This window comes from Brassica oleracea, chromosome C5, assembly GCF_000695525.1.
Source record: "Brassica oleracea var. oleracea cultivar TO1000 chromosome C5, BOL, whole genome shotgun sequence".
Lineage (NCBI taxonomy): Eukaryota > Viridiplantae > Streptophyta > Magnoliopsida > Brassicales > Brassicaceae > Brassica > Brassica oleracea.
The window spans coordinates 402,444-422,412 of NC_027752.1; the positions used below are offsets into that span (position 1 = coordinate 402,444).

The window sequence follows — 19,969 nt, forward strand, 5'->3', positions numbered from 1 at the left end:
TTCAGTGGAGGCTCGGTATTTTACGAGCTCCGGCGAGTCGAAAGAGATGCTCCGACGAAGGTGCGATGCGGCGGCGGTCAGGCTGAGGCGAAGGTGTCACGTGCAGCTTCAATTGGTGGTCCTGATGAGATCTTGGTATGTCCGATGGAAGATCTCGGTAGAGGACCACCTTTGTTGCGACCGTGAGCTTGTTTCCGGTGACACTCATTTCAGATTCTGGCGACGCCGTTTGCATGGAGGCGGAAGAGATAATGACCGACAGTGTTTAGGGTTTCGGCAGGTTGATGGGCTTTGAGTGGGCTCAAGCCCATCTTGCTTTGTATGTTTTGTGGTTTTCGGATTGGACCTTGGACCTTTGTGTTGGTTGGTCGTGGGTCTTTGTAAGGTTGATGGGCTTTGTCCTTTTTATTTATCTAAAATCAATTTGAGTAAAAAAAAAGATTGATTAAGGAAATTAATATATTATATACAATATTTCATGGTTAACGTCAAAATAAGTCCAATGTGTAAACAAGCGGATAAACATTTCCCTATATATATGGGAAGGTTTGTGGTTGCCAAACTCAAAGCACATTGGGTCTTATCTCTCTCTAACACACACACACACACAAACTCACGTATATATTTAGAGAGAGAGAGATGGGTGAAGAGATGAAAGGAGTGAGAGTAATCGAGGAGTGGTCTCCGGTTATAGTAATGGTGATATCTAACGTAGCGATGGGTTCAGTGAATGCACTTGTGAAGAAAGCTCTTGATGTTGGTGTGAACCACATGGTTATTGGTGCTTATCGAATGGCTATTTCCGCTTTAATTCTAGCTCCCTTCGCTTATATCTTGGAAAGGTTCGATACTTAAGAGTTAGATACAACGAGTTGTCTCCTGTTTATGTGTTATTTCTGGTTTTCTCCCAGTTATCTCATTAAAAATAGAAACGACAAAATTTCTCTAAAAGTTATGTATTATTGGTAACAGGAAAACAAGACCGGAGCTAACATTTAGGTTATTGGTCGATCATTTCATCAGCGGTCTGCTCGGGTTTGTCCTCCCAAATCTTTGTCGTCCATTTTTAATTTATTCTTATTTATGTTATCATCATACTACGTTGATTTTTATTTTCTGTTAAAAATGTTTCTCTTTCAAGTAAGATTTAAAAATCATAAGCTCCAAACATATATAATTGTTTGTTAATTTATTTTTGGGATTAAAATTGGCAGGGCAAGTCTTATGCAATTTTTCTTTTTGCTTGGTCTGTCCTACACGTCAGCAACTGTTTCGTGTGCTTTGGTAAGCATGTTGCCTGCAATCACCTTCACTTTGGCCCTTATTTTCAGGTACTGATGGAACCATCTAGCTTCTTTATTATTTAGTGTATAATATTTGACGTAATACATACTATATGATACTATATGTTATAATATTTTCTATTTTTATTCATAAATTATTCTCTTAATTAACTGGAATAATACTAATAAAGTGCTACCAGTTTTAAGGAAATAACTTTTGAAATTTGATTTTTGTGCTCTATGATTAGATTTCCATTCAATTACCTTAACTACACGTAAACTACATCCAGCTGAGCTCCTTTCTATAGCTTTTCTTGGTAAAGGTCTTTTTTTAGCTAGACGTCGCATTTTTATAAACTTTGATAAAAGGATGCGGAACACGATTCGTTGAATATATCAGATGGAATATAATATCTATCATTTGAGTTTAAAGTAAATACTATTTTATGTTGAGTTTTTTTTTTGTTGCCTACTATTCACACGTCGGTCTAGGTTCGTTTTTTCTTGTAAAGCTAGAGACAATTTTTTTGAGATATCACTTCTATTCTTGATAAATTACTTATCATATAAACTTACGTAACAACTTTTTAGGACTGAAAATGTAAGGAATCTAAAGACCAAAGCAGGAATGTTGAAGATCCTGGGAACTCTAATATGCATAAGTGGAGCTTTGTTCTTGACATTCTATAAAGGCCCTCAAATATCAAACCCTCACTCTCACAAAGAAGCTGTTCATGACCACAACGACAACGATCAAGACAAAACCAAGAACTGGCTTCTTGGATGTCTTTACTTAACCATTGGAACCACGCTGCTGTCTCTATGGATGCTGTTTCAAGGGAATCTAAGCATTAAGTACCCTTGCAAATACTCGAGCACCTGTCTCATGTCGGTTTTTGCGGCGTTCCAATGTGCTCTCTTGAGTCTTTACAAGGGCAGAGACGCTCATGATTGGGTCATCGGTGACAAATTCGTGCTTATTGTCATCCTATACGCTGTAAGTTAATATTTTATTTAAAATATATTTTTGGTCAAATATATATATTTAAGTTATTCAGTTAATAAATTACAAGATAGCTATGCAAAACCTTGAAGAGTTTTATATAATATTACTTTACTTATAGATATATAATACCTTGAGTTTATAAATATTAAATAAATTTAACTAACCACCACTAAGTTGATGACATTCTCTGTTTCTGTCATCGTAATTGGGTGACTGTCACTGTCTTAACATAATATTATCTGTTCCAATAACATGTTTGTCAAAATATTTGAAAGAAGTTGTCTAAAAACTTATATAAAGTACTCTTATCATATACACGTATTAATTGCAGGGAGTGGTAGGACAAGCAATGTCGACGGTAGCAACAACATGGGGGATAAAGAAACTAGGAGCGGTTTTCGCATCAACATTCACTCCAATTACTCTTATTTCAGCTACTCTATTCGATTTCCTCATCTTACACACTCCTTTATACCTCGGCAGGTAATTTCAAATTGTTTTGTTATTTCATATATCTTACGTATGTCCATGCTCAAAGCAACACTAATTAACTACAGCTTTTGAACTTTGGTTGTTATAGCGTAATTGGATCAGCAGTGGCAGTGATGGGTCTCTACGTGTTCTTGTGGGGTAAGAACAATGAAACGGAAGCATCAACTACATTGCCTCCTCGGGTGGACAACCAAGACCAAAATGTTAATAATGATAACGACTCTAAGTCGCCCGTTTAAGTTTACGTACTATTGTTATTGGCATATATCAAATAATTGTTCTAGTGCGAGCGAGAGAATATTGTTATTTGAAGTCTAGAACTCCAAAAATCAACGCAGAGATAAGTTGTGAAGTATGTATATATTATTGTTTATTTAATAATATCATTTGCCCTAATCAAATCCGCATAAATTCTCCGGTTCCTATAAAGAATTAAAAAGAAAAACTGTGCTTTACCATTGCATAAACAGGTGGAATGCACTAAAAAGCAGACATATATTCTTTGAAACTAAAGAGTAAAATAGTAGCTTTGTCTCCAGAAAAGACATACGACCAGAATCTAAATAGTAACATATCTTATATATTAAAACAGAAGTAACAATCTTGATTCATGTATGATTTTTTTTTTTAAAATAGACCTAATGGACTTATTCCTAAAAAGTCATGTTACATTTAATCTCTAATCTTATCATTTAAATTTTGGACATACCAGAAATTTTTATTGAGCTATCAAGAATTGAATTTAAATAATAGATGATCCATTGAATTTATAGATAATATAAATTAAATATATATAATATAATGTTGTAATACTATACTTCCATATGTTAAATATTTGTCGATGTTAACTTTTAAAATTATAAAGATTTTTTTTTAAATAACAAAAATCATATTAACAATGATTAATATTTACTACCTGAAACTAATGAAAACAAATTTTAAACTATATAGTTTATTTTAAAATTAAACAAAAATTAAATGTTTAATTATTTACTCGATAATATAAATCTATGAAGCGAAAAGTTTAATTTTTTTAAAACTTTCTAAATTTGTGAAATGTTACAATATCTTTGAATATGATAATAAAATAACATTTTACTAATATTTATATATATAGTTACGATTTTAACAATGAAATAATAATCCGAAAATATATATATAGAAGAAGATACAAATACATGTGAAAGTTTGAAACAATCTATTCAATGAAAAATATATACCGTAAACTTATTATGTTTTAAAAATTGATAGTCACATATATATTATAATATATACCAATTTAGAATTGAAAACAAAATATTTATATAAAAATAAATGAAAACAAAAACCTGCGCGGTTGCGCGGATCGAGATCTAGTATTCTTTGAAACTAAAGAGTAAAATAGTAGCTTTGTCCCCAGAAAAGACATAAGTCCATGATAATGTAAAACCCTGGTGCTTTTTTAAAAAAATAAAAAATAAAATAAACCAATCGTGGTCCGCCACATGTCAGGAGCCTGCAAACAGTGCAAAAATTCTCCAAAGACCGATTTTTATTTCGTGATTTTGTGAACTGTTTTTAAAATTTTTATAGGGCCCACGCATCAGTGAAGCCTCAAAAACGTCCTTTAGAAACCACCGATATTTATGTTCTAAAATACGGCTGCAAACTATAAAGTCACAACAATAGAAAATATTGGACTTCCTTAAGGATAATTTATATGGAACACCCTTACTTGTAGCAAGCCCGATGTTTTATATTGGAACACCCTTACAGAATGGGCTCCCAGGAAAAAAGTTTCCCCATGAACTGAAAATTACAGATATACATCAGGCTCTTTTACAAGCCCATATAAATCGGCCCTTGTAGAAGCGTCTTTAGAAAACCGACACGTATGGGGATTTGTAGACCATCCCAGCTGGCACCGTACACATCACTACTCCCACTTGCTCTACCTATAACCGGGAAACCGACACGTAAGTCTGATGGACCCCACGCTCGCTTTTATGGCTCACAGAGAAGCGAGTTGGGAGATACGAAAAAGCGCAGCGAACCGCCACTACAATCTCACCACGTGTCGATCTCCAATGAGTTCTGTTTTTTCCATTTATACCCTTCGTGCTGTTTCAGCCGCAAATAAAAAAATAAGTAAAACCGAAAAAAAGGAAGGAAAAAAATGTTGTGGCTGAGATTGATTCTGGCTTTCTTCTTCTTACAGTCTTCTTCACCCTAAAACAGTCTTCCTTCCTTCCTTCACTTATCTTCTTCCTTCTTCTCTATCTCTTCTCCAGCTCTGCTAAAACATAAAAGTATAGTTTTTTTTTTCTTTCCGATTTGATTGTTTCTCTGGTGAGATGATCTAGTTTCTATTTTCGGATTGTTCCTCAAATGATGGCTACTCTCAAGGGTATGTTTAATTTACATTATTAGCAATTTATAAGGTTGCATCTGAAAATCACTGTTTTGTAGCTCAGAAATAGATTATTAGAGAGCTCTAAGTTGTTTTAGATTACTGATTTTGAGGGGTTTGTGATGGTTTTTTAAAAAGGTTTTGGATGCGATGGATTCATTTGGGTGAGACTTTTGAGAAGTAAAAGGGGATTCTTTTGAGTTCTGCTACTCTGTTTCACACGGTGGACTTTTCAAAGATTTCTCCTTTCATTTCTAAATCTCTCTCTCTCTTTTTCTTTTTACTAATATGATCTTTGGTGGTGTGGATAAAATATTTCTCATAGTCTCTTTCTCTTTTTTTTTTGCAGTTGCTTTAGAATCTTAAAGAGGTTACTTTTCAGTTAGAATCATTCACAACAGGGCTTTGCTATTTGGAGGGGATCAAAGATGGTTTCTTTGTTACACTAGAGAGGGATTTGAAGCAGCGGAGAAAGCTGCTAAGATCCGGTTCTGATGGATACAAATACATCCGGAGATGAGTTATTAACCAAGGTATTTTGGTGCTTAAAAGATTGTCCAGGTTTGAGATTTTTTGGATTCTTCTCGTTGTTGTGTGAGTGAAGATTTGGTTTGTTTTTTGTGAATGAAAAGGCAAGAAAGCCGTATACTATTACAAAGCAGCGGGAACGATGGACAGAGGATGAGCATGATAGGTTTCTTGAAGCCTTGAGGCTTTATGGAAGGGCCTGGCAACGTATAGAAGGTCTACTATTGTTATCTTCTGTATCTATTTTATTAAATTTAATATTTTCCAAAAGTTATCTCTCTCTTTTCTTGTGTGTGCAGAACATATTGGGACAAAGACTGCTGTTCAGATCAGAAGTCATGCACAAAAGTTCTTCACAAAGGTAAGCTCATCCTTCCGAATCTTCTATTTAGTGAAGAAGATACAACTGGTTGGTAGTGAGAGATAATGACCGATCAATATAATTTAATTGGTGACCATGTTTTAGACGTTGCCTGGTTTTTCTATGGTTCTGTTTTTCTACATTGCTTCAACTATAGTGTGTTGGATAGCAGCAGGCTTTACCTTGTTTCAAAACTTACCCTTAGATTATAGCTTCATTATCTGGACCATAACACTGGTCTATAGTAACCAAAAAATAGCATTGCATATGCATAACATAAGTGTCTCACATACTCAGTAAAGTCGGATGAAATAATGAGATTGCATGGACTCTTTTAGCCATTCCAAATGGAAAAACCAAACCTCCTTGGCCGGTTGGCCCTATAGGACAGGAAATGAAGTAACTGTCTTGTCTACCCCCGTACAATTCGGGTCAGTATAAAGACTCTTTTTAACCTCAAGAGTCTCAGGGTTGCATTTACCATCTCCAGGTTGGAACCAAAAAAAAACTAACAGTAATGGTTCAACTCTTTCAGCTGGAGAAAGAGGCAGAAGCTAAAGGCATTCCTGTTTGTCAAGCTCTCAACATAGAGATCCCACCTCCTCGTCCTAAAAGGAAACCCAATACTCCTTATCCTCGTAAACCTGGCAACAATGGCCCATCAGCAAAACTTGTATCCTCAGCCTCTTCTTCACAATGTAACCAGGCTTTCTTGGATTTGGAAACAGTGCCCATCTCTGAGGTTTATTCTTCTCTCTTTTTCTCTTCTATCATTTTGGCTTTTCTTCTTGTGATAGTTTTGTTATGTTTTTTTTTTTTTTTTTTATGGTTTAGGAAACATCAAATGGGAAAGAAAATCAAGATGATAACTGCTCAGGGGTTTCTACTGTAAACAAATGTCCCTTACCAAAGAAAGTTACTCAACCGTCTCTAAGAAAGGTATACAACTTGTAGTCCAAGAACATGATGAGTTTGCTGTATTATAAGCTCAATAGCATGTAAGAATAAAACTTGTTCTATTTTGATTTTGAGCAGGAAAGTGCCGATAATGGAACAAGTAAGGCGTCAAATGTGAACACTCAGTTTCATCCCCCAGGTATGGTCTCTCAAGACTTGATGTTTTGTCCTATGGGAGATCGTGTTCACGGGCACGTGAATCTTCCAGCTACCACAACATCATCTGCTACTACAACTACTTCTCAACAGGCGTTTCCTGCGTGCCCTTCCCACGATTCGTTTCTCCACTTCTCCTCTACTTTCCCCAATCTCATTATCTCAAGCCTCCTACAGAATCCTGCAGCTCATGCCGCAGCCACATTCGCTGCTTCGGTCTGGCCCTATTCCAACGTCGGGAACTCGGGAGGAGATTCATCAACGCAAATGAGCTCCTCTCCTCCAAGTATAGCTGCCATCGCTGCTGCTACGGTAGCTGCTGCAACTGCTTGGTGGGCTTCTCATGGACTTATTCCTGTATGTGCTCCTCCTGCTCCAGTCACTTGCCTTCCATTACCAACCTTTGCAGTTCCAACTCCAGCTATGGATAAAATGGATACCGTTGAAAATGATCAACTACCGCTGGAGAAACAAAACACAGCTCTGCAAGATAAAAAAATGGCTTCAAAATCTCCAGCTTCATCATCCGACGATTCAGAAGAGACTGGAGTAACCAAGCTAAACGCTGGCTCAAAGACAAATGGTGACAAGGAGGAAGTTGTTGTTGATGCTGCTGCTGCTGCTGCTGCTTTGCATGATCCAAACGCTTCCCCAAAGAAAAAGCTGGTGGACCGCTCATCGTGTGGGTCAAACACACCTTCAGGGAGTGACGCGGAAACAGATGCCTTAGATAAGATGGAGAAAGATAACGAGGATGTGAAGGAGGCAGATGCAAACCAGCAGCCAAGTGTTATTGAGTTGAGCAACCGTCGGAGTAAAATCAGAGACAACAACAACAACCAAACTACTGATTCGTGGAAAGAAGTCTCCCAAGGGGTAAGCAAAAACAAAGAACAACATTTTGCAGAGAGTTTTTCTTTTGAAATTAACACTACAATCTTTGTTTCAGGGTCGTAAAGCGTTTCAGGCTCTCTTTGCAAGACAGAGATTGCCTCAGAGCTTTTCACCTCCTCAAGTGGCTGCAGAGAATGTGAATGGGAAGCAAAGTGACACGTCAATGCCGATGGCTCCTGATATCAACAAGATTCAAGATTCTTGTGATGCAGACCAAGAGAGTGGAGTAGTAATGATAGGTGATGGAACGGGGAAGAGCCTTAAAACGAGACAATCAGGGTTTAAGCCATACAAGAGATGTTCAATGGAGGCGAAAGAGAGCCAAGATGGGAACGCAAACAATGAAAGCGATGAAAAAGTCTGCAAGAGGATTCGATTGGAAGGAGAAGCTTCAACATAACAACAACAACAAGACTTTTGAGGTAAAATAAAAATCTGTTTTTACCAAATATCTTTTAAATCAAGTGTTAGTCAATGAAAGAGACTTGTTTTTTTTTTTTTTAATCTTTTATAGATCCATCTGAACGGTTCTTTGTTCATGTCAATCCATGTACCATATTACTACTACTACTCCATCTACATGTCTTGTCCCTTGTCTCTGTTGTGTTTGTGTCTGCTGCTGTTACTGTTACTGTTAATTAACCGCGAAGCAATGGATCTATGTTTTGTGTCTGTTTGTCATTTTTGAACTCTGGATATTTTATGAGATCATAAATAGTTTAGAATGATAAAAGATGAATTGTACAGAAGTATCAACTTTGAATGTTTTGTCTGTGGTGTGGTGTTGATTCCATTGCTTTGACTTGAAAGAAGGTGCCTGCCCATTGCCCCCAAATGTATCCGGATGGGCTTAATAATAGTTCTTCACTACTGGGCCAACATACAACATTTTCATATTATAAGGATAGCTCGTGGCCCATAATTTGCAACTTCTGAAACTCTCTTATGTAAATGTAGTGTGTAATCTTACAATTTCAGATTTTACCATCCATTAAAATCATTGTTGTTATTGGGACTGAACGTTCGGGTATCCGTTAGCATTCGGGTCGAATTTTTTGGGTTTTCGGATTTTCGGGTTTACGCTTCTAGGTCTCATACTAAAATTTTATTAGTACGGGTCAGGTTCGGATAATAACACTTCGGGTTCGGTTCAAAATTGTATTGCATCATAAAACCTATAAAGTAATCATATATCGTACGGATTCGGGTTATATCGGTTCGGTTCGGATATAACCAAAGTAAAAAACAAATTTTTTGAAGTAAAACATAAAGAAAAACATCTAAATTAAATAAAAATTAATCTATCACATATAAAATTGATAAAATAACAATAAAATGTTAAATCAAGCATGAAAACAAACATCATTTGTAAACAATATGTATTGCCTTACCGAGAGTATAGACTTTTTATTTCAATGAGCCAATTATAAAATACATATTTATAACTAATTGTGTACTTAAAGCATCTATTAGAATTTTAATATTTATTATTATATATAATATCACCACAAATATTGAATTTAATAATTGGAATACTTGAATACTTATATATATTTCAAAATATTTATATTGACTATTAATTTCGGATTTTTCGGGTTACCCGTTCGGGTTTGGTTAATAACACTTCGGGTTCGGATATTTTTTGTACCACCCTACAAGATCCGTTCGGGTATTTTTACGTTTCGGGTTGGATAACGGATCGGATTTTTCGGTTCGGGTTCGGTTCGAATTTCGGGTTCCGGATTTTATGCCTAGGCCTAGTTGTTACACGATAAGAACATACGTTTTGCTGAATATAATGCGTAATCTAACTCTGAAGAATTAATAAAAAAATGTCGTAGTATAATCATTCTCCATCGTGACATCATTTCACTCTCTGCCATAACCCAACCACGTTAATAAATTATAAAACTGTTACTTAATTATTGTTTTCATGTCAACGCGAAACCAACCAAATAGTGAAAGCAAATGAAAAATATTTATACATTAATACTCAGGTACTCAATAGTGTAACGATTTATAGAAAAGTTTTGATCCGCGAATCTCGGCTGCTGCTCGTATATATAAATACACCTTAAAACGCTTTAGCTGCATTTCCGTTTTCCACACCACCACCACCACCGCGCTTTAACTTTTTTTTTTTTTTTTTTTTTTTTTTAATTACTCCTCTCCCAAAGTTTCTCCCTTTTCGACTCCAAAGGTATGTATGTTTCTTTTCATCTTTTGTTCTTTAGATCTCAAAGTTAGATGCTTTTCGAAGTTTGCTCATCTGGGTTTTGCTCCAAATCTCAAACTCATCCATCGGGTTTATTGAGAAGCAAACTCAGATCTTTAGTAAATATGATTATTGATTCACTTTTCCAATTAAAGTTGGTCTCTTTACGCTCATTGGAGTGATGAAAACGTTTAAAAAATGTGATTTTGACAACAGATGACTGAGGAAACGAAGGAGAACCAGCGACCTGCTCCTCGTCTTAATGAGAGGATCCTCTCTTCCTTGTCTAGACGCTCCGTAGCTGCTCATCCCTGGCACGATCTTGAGATTGGTAAAAGAAACATGAGATTCAATCTCTAATGCCCTTTTCTTGTTTTGTCTTTTTGGAACTAAATCTTGATAAAATCTTCGTAGGCCCTGGAGCTCCACAGATTTTCAACGTGGTAAGTTTTTTTTTTGTTTTAATTAGCTAGATACTTGAATAATCACTTTTATTAGATTGCTTGAATCATTCCTGAACATTAGGTGGTTGAGATCACAAAGGGAAGCAAGGTCAAATATGAACTTGACAAAAAGACTGGACTCATCAAGGTGGATCGTATTCTCTACTCATCAGTTGTTTACCCTCACAACTATGGTTTCGTCCCTCGCACACTTTGTGAAGACAATGACCCTATTGATGTATTAGTCATCATGCAGGTATCTCTCACTCTTTTCTTTTCCTTTTTATTACCATATATTGTTTTTACATCTCTCACTCAGTTTAACAAAATTTTGTGTAGGAACCGGTGCTTCCAGGTTGTTTCCTGCGTGCCCGAGCTATTGGATTAATGCCTATGATTGATCAGGTAATTAAATTAAAGTTTCTTGTTTATTTTCCTTCTTCTCAAAACCAATGAGGTTTGCTTTAAAATGATGCTTGTTTTTCTTTCGTTTAGGGTGAGAAAGATGACAAGATCATTGCAGTTTGTGTTGATGACCCTGAGTACAAGCATTACACTGACATCAAAGAACTTCCTCCTCACCGTCTCTCTGAGATCCGTCGTTTCTTTGAAGACTGTATCCTTTTTTTTTTCTTCCTTCTTGTTCGTCTCTCTGTCTATTAAGTTCTCAAGAAGTCTTAGGTTTTCCATTTAACATATATATCTCTCTCTCAATAGACAAGAAGAATGAGAACAAGGAAGTTGCAGTTAATGATTTCCTGCCATCTGAGAAAGCTATTGAAGCTATCCAGTACTCAATGTAAGTGTCTATATATGTTTCTCCACTTAAGAACCAAACTTTCTTACAGCCTTTTCAAGTTCTAAAGCAAGTACATGGGTTTTGGTTTTTCAATGACAGGGACCTTTATGCTGAATACATTCTCCATACCCTGAGACGTTGAAGCTTCTTCTCCTCGGAACATTTCTGCAACGTCTTTGTTTCTGTTTCTTTCAATGATATAATAAGAAGCAAAATTGATACTTTCTCTGCATTTTCTTGTTGACTTTGGATTTTTATCATTTTCTCCTTGTGTAACTCAATAATTTTGTTTTAAATCTTCTTTGGGGCATTTTAACGTTTGGTTCATATAAATTCTACATAGAAATACAAATACCTTCAATGAAACATTTTTTTCCTTGTACATTAAATTAAAATCACACAAGTAATAAAATTTTAAATGAAACAAAGATATGACCCATAAAGTTTAAAGGGCACTACACATCCCATTTGTTTAAGCTTTTAACACAACATAATAAAGATTAAATTTAGACTTTAGACAACACATCATCATACAACAAGTGACCAAATCCACCAATATTTAAACTCTATGAAATCAAGAATAAGTTTTATTTAGAAGCTCAAGAAGAAGAGAAGCAGCAGAATCTTTAGCCTTCTTAACACTCGGCATGGGCTCTCCAATACATTCATCAGTCCATCCTCTATCGCTTGTATTCACTCTTACCCCAAATGTAAACCTCTTTGCATGCGCCGGTCCTCCTTCCTTCACACATCTACAATACATTCACCACAAACCTCATAAGAAACACTTAAAGCAAAAACCCAAAATCATTGCAATTTACACAACAGTTTGTCATACCTGTAAGACGGCATTGGCCAATTCTTCCTCAAGCAAATATCATTCAACGTCTGTCTCGTAAACGTCTGATTCCCATTCTTCTTGTTCCCATTCTCACTCTCATCTCCTGCATTCCCGTTTGCCGCCTTCTCTTTTGACTCAGCTATCTCTTTCTCTTTCAAAGCTGCCAGTGCGTTCCTCGCCGCTAGCTTCTGAGCCATTTTCTTCTGAGGATTCTGCGCCACTCCCACTTGAACACCGTCGATGAAAACTTCCACAGTCGCCGTGTTACCACTCCGGCTCGCTTTGTACTCTAACCCTTCTGCCTGCTGCTGGCAACGCTCTTGCAGCTCTCGTACCGGATGCATCGGAAGTGTCTCTGGCGTCACCATTGGTTGTAGCAAAGGTTGAAAAACCTAAAGAATTTTTTTTTTTTTTTAAAGTCAATAAAATAAATAAACGAATTTAAACTGAAATAAATAACTAACCTTCCAAGCAGCACTTGTGTCTCTTCCACTATCAAGAAAAATAGCACCTGCAATGGATTCAACTATATCTCCAAGAACCTTTGGAGCTTTACAGTCTCCTAAACCAAACGAGTTAAACCCCGGTTTAGAAGACTCGGTTAGAACTTCCTTCACAAACTCTCGAATCTGAAAAACAGAAAGAAAAACAAAATTAAAAAGGTTTTTGTAATTGTTTGAAAACAAATGGTTTTGTTTTATTTTTCTGTTACCTGTTTCTCTAGGGCGCTAGAGCCGTGACGAAGGTACAAGTGGAGCTTATGTTTAACCGCAACACGAGCAAAGTTCTCGTTGTTAACCGCAGCAGCTCGAAGATCAGTTAACCTTCCAGGAGGAAGGCTCGTGTACGTGAAAAACAAGTGTCTTGTAATAAGATGATCCAACACCGCGTCACCAACAAACTCTAACCTCTGGTAACACGAAACACCCGAAGACGGTCTCGAAGCATGTGTTATCGCTTCCACAAGAAGACCTTTCTCCGCGAACTCGTACTTTAAAGCTCTCTCTAAACCAACAAAGTCTATGCTCTTGAGCACGCTCTCCGGAACGCTAACCGGTTTAACCGCCCCTTCGGTCTCTTCCGGATCATCCTCCACGTGGATCCCAATCCATTTCATCAAATGGTTCGCCGCAGCTTTACCTCCTTCCACGTAGTAAACACCGATCAAAGCTTCGACGACATCAGCCAAGGTCTTGCTAGATAGGACTCGGTAAGAGCTCAAGTCACCCTCTAGCTCACCGTCCTCCATCTCCCCGTCTTCAAACACGTCCTCGGAGGAGGCTTGTTTCTGCTCTTCGTCGAAGAAGGAAGATCCTCCTCCTCCGTCTTTCGTGTCCTCGTCGTAAACGGGAGGCACGCCGGGAGCAGACCACCTAGAAGGTGCGAAACGATCCGCTTGGATGTATGACTGGAGTCCTTTGAGAAGAGCGTACTGGTAAAGAACCATGTTGCTGACCATTTGCTGTCTCATCCTTGTGAGCTGACCCTCGTGCTTCTGCGGGTACTTGAGAAACAGAAAACGACTAACGATCCATTTCAGATACGCGTCTCCTAAGAGCTCTGCTCTCTCGTAGCAGAACGTCTCCTGACACGAGGCTGCAGTCAAGGCTTCCAGAATCTACACATATATATAAACAAATGATTAGTAACAACAAGATTGTAACTAATCACAATAATAAACAAAACAATACCTTTGAAGTTGGAATAGGATAACTAATCAAGTTTTTAAGTTGAACAGCGAGCAATATGCTCTCAACTCTTCTCATTATAGAGGGCAACCTCTGAGCACCTCGGACTAGTGAACCCGAAAGCGGATGCACCACGCATAGTTCAGGTGGTAGAAACACGTAATATGTCTTATCAAGTATCGTCTCAGATTCACCTTTAATTGCAATTTTTAAGTGTGTTAATCTACCGATTAAAAACCAATAAATTTTCAAGAGAATAAATTTCTTAGTACCTGACTGTTCAAACCGAGGAGAAAGAAGGTTCTTGCAATACGAGACACCTCGTCCTTTGATCAAAGGTTGTTGCTTACAGTTTAAATCAACTCCATACCTAATAGATACAAAAGGATAAGACTTGATAGCCCCAGTTACTACCTCAGGTTGTGCAAGAAGAAGAAGAAAAGCATGCCTTATATTACAAATGATATACACAGACATGCTTTGCTTCTTAGTCTTGCACAACACAGGAGGTGAACTGAGGCCATGTAAGTCCTCATAAATAACAGAAAAGTATTAGTAGACTGCTTCTCTATAAATAAACCTTTAGAAATAATAAAAAAAAAAAAAATTGAAAACATACTTTTGCTTGTAGTAGTCACCATAAGTGTTGTATTCCAAAGGACCTAGATACCCCTCCTTCCTTGGGAATGATGTGTCTGCACTCATATCGTAGCATATAGAGTCCACATAAAACCGCTTCCCTGAATGTGCGGCTGTCACTATTTTCCCTATTAGATTATCTGCAACCATGCACCCATCTGCCATCATCAGTTTCCCTTGTGATACATCCCTTTCCACTTCCTCTCTCACAGGTAACAATCCAGAAGCTCTCACGACATCAAAAGATGCAACGGCTCCTCTAATACCATAAGTCGGGTGAGATTTCTGCTGCCCCAATCCAATGTTGTTACGGAGTTTACCAAACCCATATTCCCTCCTGTCCCCACCAAGAGTTCTCTCGTTAGTCCCGAGGTACACGTCCGGACGAGCTCTCTGAAGCGGGTTGTCCCACACAGTGGTCTCAGTTATCTTTTCAATTAGTTCCCAGTTGATCCCTTTCGTGCTGTCAGTCACGGGGACGAACAAGTAGGCCTTTGCGGGATCCCATGGTGTTGTGGAGGGTTCGACGTCAACATCTAAGACGATACTCATCAACCTCACATGAAACTTTTTAATAGATGATAGCTGCACAAAAAGATAATATAATAAGATAAAAGAGTCTTTCAAATGTAAAGGGTTATTCTTAAATCAAACCTGGCTTTCTGTAATATCCAGTGATCCCTTGAAAACAAGAGATGCTTTGGTGATCATGGCTCGAGCAACATAAAGATCCATAGACATCGATAATACCTGCCAAAAGTAAAACAAAACAGTCATTACAAAAGGGTACAACTACAACTACAAAACCTGAAAGAGAGGATTAAGAACCTCTGCATCCAGCTCATTGCCAAAAAGAACCGCGAAATCTGAAACTTCGGTTAAGAATGGATCTTTTGAAGACCCAGAATCTTCACATCTAACACTGTACATGTATAAATGGAATAGCTTTGAGCTCTCACATACTTCCTTTCCTGATAATATCCAATCTCCCTGTACACCGCAGAAAAAAACAATCAAGTTTTGTCACCACATTTAACAATTTTATTCACAAGGTTACTGCAAATTATACCTTAAGTACATCTGCTACACCTTCTGGATAGAACTCTCTGTGTCTAGCAGTTCCAGGAACAGGCTCACCTTCTTCATCCTGGTCAGCCTTCTCAGCGTCTTGACCACTTCCCTTGTCCGGCAACAGCATATCCGTAAAAGCACCCATCTCATGCAGTTTCTTGCAACCAGCTAGACATACAGCCTACATACCAAACAAACATTACTTTAAAAAAACATGGAACAGCGAGAGAGAATAAACGAATAAGATTTTTTTTTTTTAAAGAAATTATTAAGTCCACCTGTTGTGCAAGGCGCATTGAACTACAAAGAGGACCCTCGAGTATTTCAAATGGTGCGTTGCAAGGGAGCTGAAGCCTGCACGAATACTCGGTGTGTCCCCCAGGCTTTTCATGTTTCTCCATGCTGAACTCAGGACGAAGAATCGCATACCTAAGACCACAAGAGGATAAAACAATCCATCATCTCATAGAACAAGAGGAAAGGTCATTCGGACAGAACATTGTTGTCGGTAAACTGACCTGTCACCGGGAAGCTGAGAGCAGTAGAAATGTATGAGACCAACCGCGGAGTTAAGGCTGACCATGGCACCAGTTGTCTCCACCTTATAAACTGTACCAGGGACAGCGTCAATGGAGATTAGCCTCGATGTATCTTTGAGGTGACTAAGATCAGTCCTTTCTATTGCTTCTTTTCGCAGCGTCTCCTCACTATTCCTAGCATTCCTTAAGAATGCTGCGTGAGATACATTTTCCCTGCAACCAACACATGGAGACCATTAAAAAAAACAATTGTAGATTTTTAAAGCTTTTTTTTAATAGATTAAAAGGCATGTGTACCTCTCAACCATGAGTATGTAGTCTGAACCAGGCTTTCTTGCCCTACCACGAGACTGAATGTAAGCCAGCACCGTCTTTGCAAGGTCGAAACGCATAACAACGTTACATTGTCTGATATCAAGACCTTCCTCAGCAACGCTTGTGGCCACTAACAGCGTCACCTATATCACAAGCGAAAGACATGTCAAAGGAGTTTAAATAAACTTTTTTAATTTTTACCAAAAAGATCTAAAGAGGAAACAAAGACAATTATTCATACTTGGCCATCTCGGAATTTAGAAATTGTATCCTGCATTTGAGATGACTTCATTTCCTGGCTGTTATTGTGACCAATCATGCTGGCGCACCGTATGAAACCAAGAGAAGGCAGCTCCGCTAAAACCTGAAGAAGAAAAATCAAAGCTCAAAGATATTGACAGTAGAAAATGTAATCAAGTTGTTTATTCACTTTCATCCTAACCTTTGGAAGAACCAAAGCAGCAACGACTCTCTCCACAAAAACAATAGCACGAAAATCAGATGTGTGCTGATACTTGAGGAGTAGTTTGATCAGCGACTGAACTTTCGGAGTAACTTTCCCATCAGCCACTGCGGCTCCTATTACCTCATCAACGTGCTCCCCTCCAGAGACCACTATAACCATTACCATTGTCAATACTCTCTCGGATCAGATAAAAAAAAAGCTAAGTAAGAACGAGGTTAAAACTAACCATGATCATCAGGGAGCTCTCCTTCCTCAATCTCATCATTTACATCACCATTTACTGGCTTGCTACATTCCGTGGCCGCCTTTTCAGCAGCAGCTCCTTCCACAAGCTCACATTGCAATAGCGACACCATCTCGCTGAGATACGATTCTTGAAACTTCACATCCACTTGAAAATTCACCCTCTCATCACTTTGCAACGCAGTCAAAAACGATTGGGCCACCTTTATAAAAAAAAAAAATTAATCTCAAATAAAATAACAAAACTATTTTTTCTCCTCTCTTTTTTTATTTATTTTACCTTGTAAGCACACCATTGACCCAACTCAGCAAGAGTATAATTAATAGCTCTAAGCTTATGAATCAAATTAGCAGCTCCATCGCTCTCCGTTCTCTCGGAGACGCCGTAAACCTGTTTCAGCTCCTCCTTGGCTCCAGCATCCCTAGCCCCCATAAACTGCCACTTGCTTTTCCTCGAACTCGCCTTCGCCGCTTCTTCAACAGCTGCGATCATTTGCTTTATCTTCTCATGAAAAGACCACATTGTAGCAGCTTTGTCATACTCCACCACAATCTCTGAAGGCATCGGCACATGTTTCTCTAGTTCCTTCCGATCTTTTATCGTGCAAACCGTAGAATCCAACTTGGTCTCGAGATTTCGTATTTTTATCGCACAATCTACTTGGCTTGAAACACCTATATGCAAAAAAGAAGATAAAATATTCAGGCTTTTGTCGCTAAGATTCGATCCACTAGCAAAATCTATAGAAGAAGAAACTATAAATACCTTTTAGATTAACAGGTGAAGCAGTCATGCCAAAGATGGCAGGTCTTTTATCTTTAGACGTTGTGTGGTAGAACTCTGACATCACAAGTGAGTAAGGATGTTTCTTGACAGCGTGGTGACACTCGTCGAGGATCAGTAGATTAATCGCTTCCATTCTGATAATGCTGTGCCTCAGTATATTCAACAGAATCTGTGCCGTCATTACAAGAACCTGCTTAGACTCGAACTCTCGCTGCCACCTTCTCGCATCCCAAAAGTCTTGCCCCATCTCACCACAGTAATGTCCAACTTGAAAACAAGTCTGATTACGTATCACCTCCGCTTGCTGATAAACCAAAGGCACTTTGGGAACCAGGAACACAGAGAGCATTTTTCTGTTTTGACTCGTTAAATCCTTATGAACACTTTTGATCAAGAGAATGGCTATAAGTGTCTTCCCAGCACCGGTCTCAAGGAAAGCGATCGTGTTCTTAGCTTTAGCTTGTTCAAGCACATCTAACTGATACCGCCTCGCTTGCTCTTCCACAACTTTCTCTTTGCGTTGCTCTTCAGGCTTACCCTTCTTCTTCTTCTCCTCCTCCTCTCCCTTCTCATCACCCTTTCTACGGCTCTCTTTCTTAACATCTCTTTCGTGATCAGCTTCCCAAGTACCAGACCGATAAACAAGCTCGTTCGAACCAACCTTATCCCTCTCCCAATAGCCTCTACCGTCTCTTCTGTAATAATTGTAACCATCTCTTCTCTTGTTATGACCACCACCAGTATCCTCGTAGCTCCGAGTCCGTTTCCTATTCTTCTCGCTCTGGTAACTACAAACTCTAGCTCTCTTCCTGTTCTTGTCTCCTTCCTCTTTATCGTCTCTCTTAACGCCGCTCTTTTGCAAACCATTCTCCTTGGTAACATCTCCAGGATTCAACTGAGGAGCCTCGTTGTTTGGCAAGCCTCCACCGTTCTTGATACTGTCTAGAATGTGATCGATCCCACCGAAGAAGTCGTTGTTGACGATGGACTCAGCGACGGCGACGGAGGAAGGATCGAAATCGGAGACGAGGTCGTCGATGAGATCGCAAGAGATGTCCTCGCAAGCATCTAGCCAGTAAGAAGGCTTGTTGACATCCTTATTACTACGCTCATCCTCCATTACCATACCTTTCTATAATAATCCAATCAAATCAAAAATCAAAATCAAAAATCAAAATCAAAAAACAAAAATAACTATCTCACTCAATTAAAAATTAAACCTTTTTGAGATAAATCTCAGAAGGAACTGAAGAAGGGGAAGATCTTTACGGGTGAGAGAAGAGACAGGATTAGGGTTAGATAGACCGTACGAAGCACGCCAATCTTCCAGGTTAGAAGGGTCACGAGGAAGAGCAAGCAAGCAAAACCCTAGAGATTTTATAAAAATAAAATAAACAAGAAAATTAAAACCCTTCAAAAGAAACTTAGCAAAGAGTGTGATTCTGAGATTCCACGGTCTATCGAACCCTACTCTGTTTCTGTTTCACTCTTCTTCCTCTTCACACTTATCTCTCTCTCTCTTCTGTTCTGTTTTCCACTTGCTGTCTTGTCTCTGTTTCATAATTTTCCTCACTTGTTTAATAAAAAAAATATATTATATTTACTGCAAAACCGACCGTGTTAATTCGACGCGTTATTAGTAGCTTTTATGACAAACTAGAAGTTAATCCGGGCGTATATTTTTATTTTCAAATGTTAACCTTATAATTATTTTTTGAACGGTGTATTCTGAACAACAACAAATTATAAATTGTATGTTTGTGTGAATACATATTTCTTTAGAAAAAATTAGAAAACTATACATTTTTGAGATAGATGTTTGATATAGTTTTTCCTTTTTCATATTGTATATTTATT

The 19,969-nt window shown here is 38.1% G+C and overlaps 4 protein-coding genes across 11 annotated transcripts; 3 read left to right on the plus strand and 1 right to left on the minus strand.

Annotated features, from left to right (window-relative positions):
* The first annotated feature begins 571 nt into the window (after positions 1-571).
* Positions 572-3,138, plus strand: LOC106293044 (WAT1-related protein At1g01070). 2 transcript variants are annotated; one of them, XM_013728714.1, is made up of 6 exons: positions 572-842; positions 973-1,035; positions 1,215-1,331; positions 1,875-2,280; positions 2,621-2,772; positions 2,870-3,138. In XM_013728714.1, the coding sequence occupies exons 1-6, from the start codon at positions 640-642 to the stop codon at positions 3,018-3,020; spliced, it is 1,092 nt and encodes a 363-aa protein (XP_013584168.1). In that variant the 5' UTR covers positions 572-639; the 3' UTR covers positions 3,021-3,138. The 2 variants fall into 2 exon arrangements, with proteins under 2 accessions (XP_013584168.1, XP_013584169.1); XM_013728715.1 differs by having other exon boundaries at positions 2,847-2,938.
* Positions 3,139-5,068: 1,930 nt separating this feature from the next.
* LOC106295895 (protein LHY) lies at positions 5,069-8,742 on the plus strand. 4 transcript variants are annotated; one of them, XM_013731896.1, is made up of 9 exons: positions 5,069-5,167; positions 5,309-5,393; positions 5,520-5,703; positions 5,803-5,914; positions 5,998-6,059; positions 6,595-6,801; positions 6,894-6,998; positions 7,095-8,048; positions 8,122-8,742. In XM_013731896.1, the coding sequence occupies exons 3-9, from the start codon at positions 5,665-5,667 to the stop codon at positions 8,464-8,466; spliced, it is 1,824 nt and encodes a 607-aa protein (XP_013587350.1). In that variant the 5' UTR covers positions 5,069-5,167; positions 5,309-5,393; positions 5,520-5,664; the 3' UTR covers positions 8,467-8,742. The 4 variants fall into 4 exon arrangements, with proteins under 4 accessions (XP_013587350.1, XP_013587351.1, XP_013587352.1 ...); XM_013731897.1 differs by having other exon boundaries at positions 5,309-5,334; XM_013731898.1 differs by lacking the exon at positions 5,309-5,393 and having other exon boundaries at positions 5,076-5,167.
* A 1,428-nt stretch (positions 8,743-10,170) lies between these two features.
* LOC106294577 (soluble inorganic pyrophosphatase 1) lies at positions 10,171-11,850 on the plus strand. Of its 2 annotated transcripts, none has more exons than XM_013730176.1 (8): positions 10,171-10,266; positions 10,498-10,612; positions 10,696-10,724; positions 10,807-10,980; positions 11,064-11,129; positions 11,220-11,340; positions 11,442-11,523; positions 11,623-11,850. In XM_013730176.1, the coding sequence occupies exons 2-8, from the start codon at positions 10,498-10,500 to the stop codon at positions 11,663-11,665; spliced, it is 630 nt and encodes a 209-aa protein (XP_013585630.1). In that variant the 5' UTR covers positions 10,171-10,266; the 3' UTR covers positions 11,666-11,850. The 2 variants fall into 2 exon arrangements, with proteins under 2 accessions (XP_013585630.1, XP_013585629.1); XM_013730175.1 differs by lacking the exon at positions 10,171-10,266 and adding an exon at positions 10,293-10,400.
* Positions 11,851-11,907: 57 nt separating this feature from the next.
* On the minus strand, positions 11,908-19,618 carry LOC106294575 (endoribonuclease Dicer homolog 1). Of its 3 annotated transcripts, none has more exons than XM_013730174.1 (19): positions 19,382-19,618; positions 18,092-19,244; positions 17,606-18,000; positions 17,309-17,528; positions 17,059-17,231; positions 16,858-16,980; positions 16,599-16,759; positions 16,281-16,514; positions 16,041-16,191; positions 15,761-15,943; positions 15,520-15,681; positions 15,346-15,441; positions 14,672-15,276; positions 14,325-14,422; positions 14,056-14,246; positions 13,077-13,982; positions 12,829-12,993; positions 12,362-12,756; positions 11,908-12,275 (listed from the first exon to the last, which is right to left on the minus strand). In XM_013730174.1, exons 2-19 carry the CDS (start codon positions 19,236-19,238, stop codon positions 12,098-12,100), a joined length of 5,583 nt encoding a protein of 1,860 aa, XP_013585628.1. In that variant the 5' UTR covers positions 19,239-19,244; positions 19,382-19,618; the 3' UTR covers positions 11,908-12,097. The 3 variants fall into 3 exon arrangements, with proteins under 3 accessions (XP_013585628.1, XP_013585627.1, XP_013585626.1); XM_013730173.1 differs by having other exon boundaries at positions 18,092-19,240; positions 19,333-19,618; XM_013730172.1 differs by having other exon boundaries at positions 19,333-19,618.
* Between the last annotated feature and the right edge of the window lie 351 nt (positions 19,619-19,969).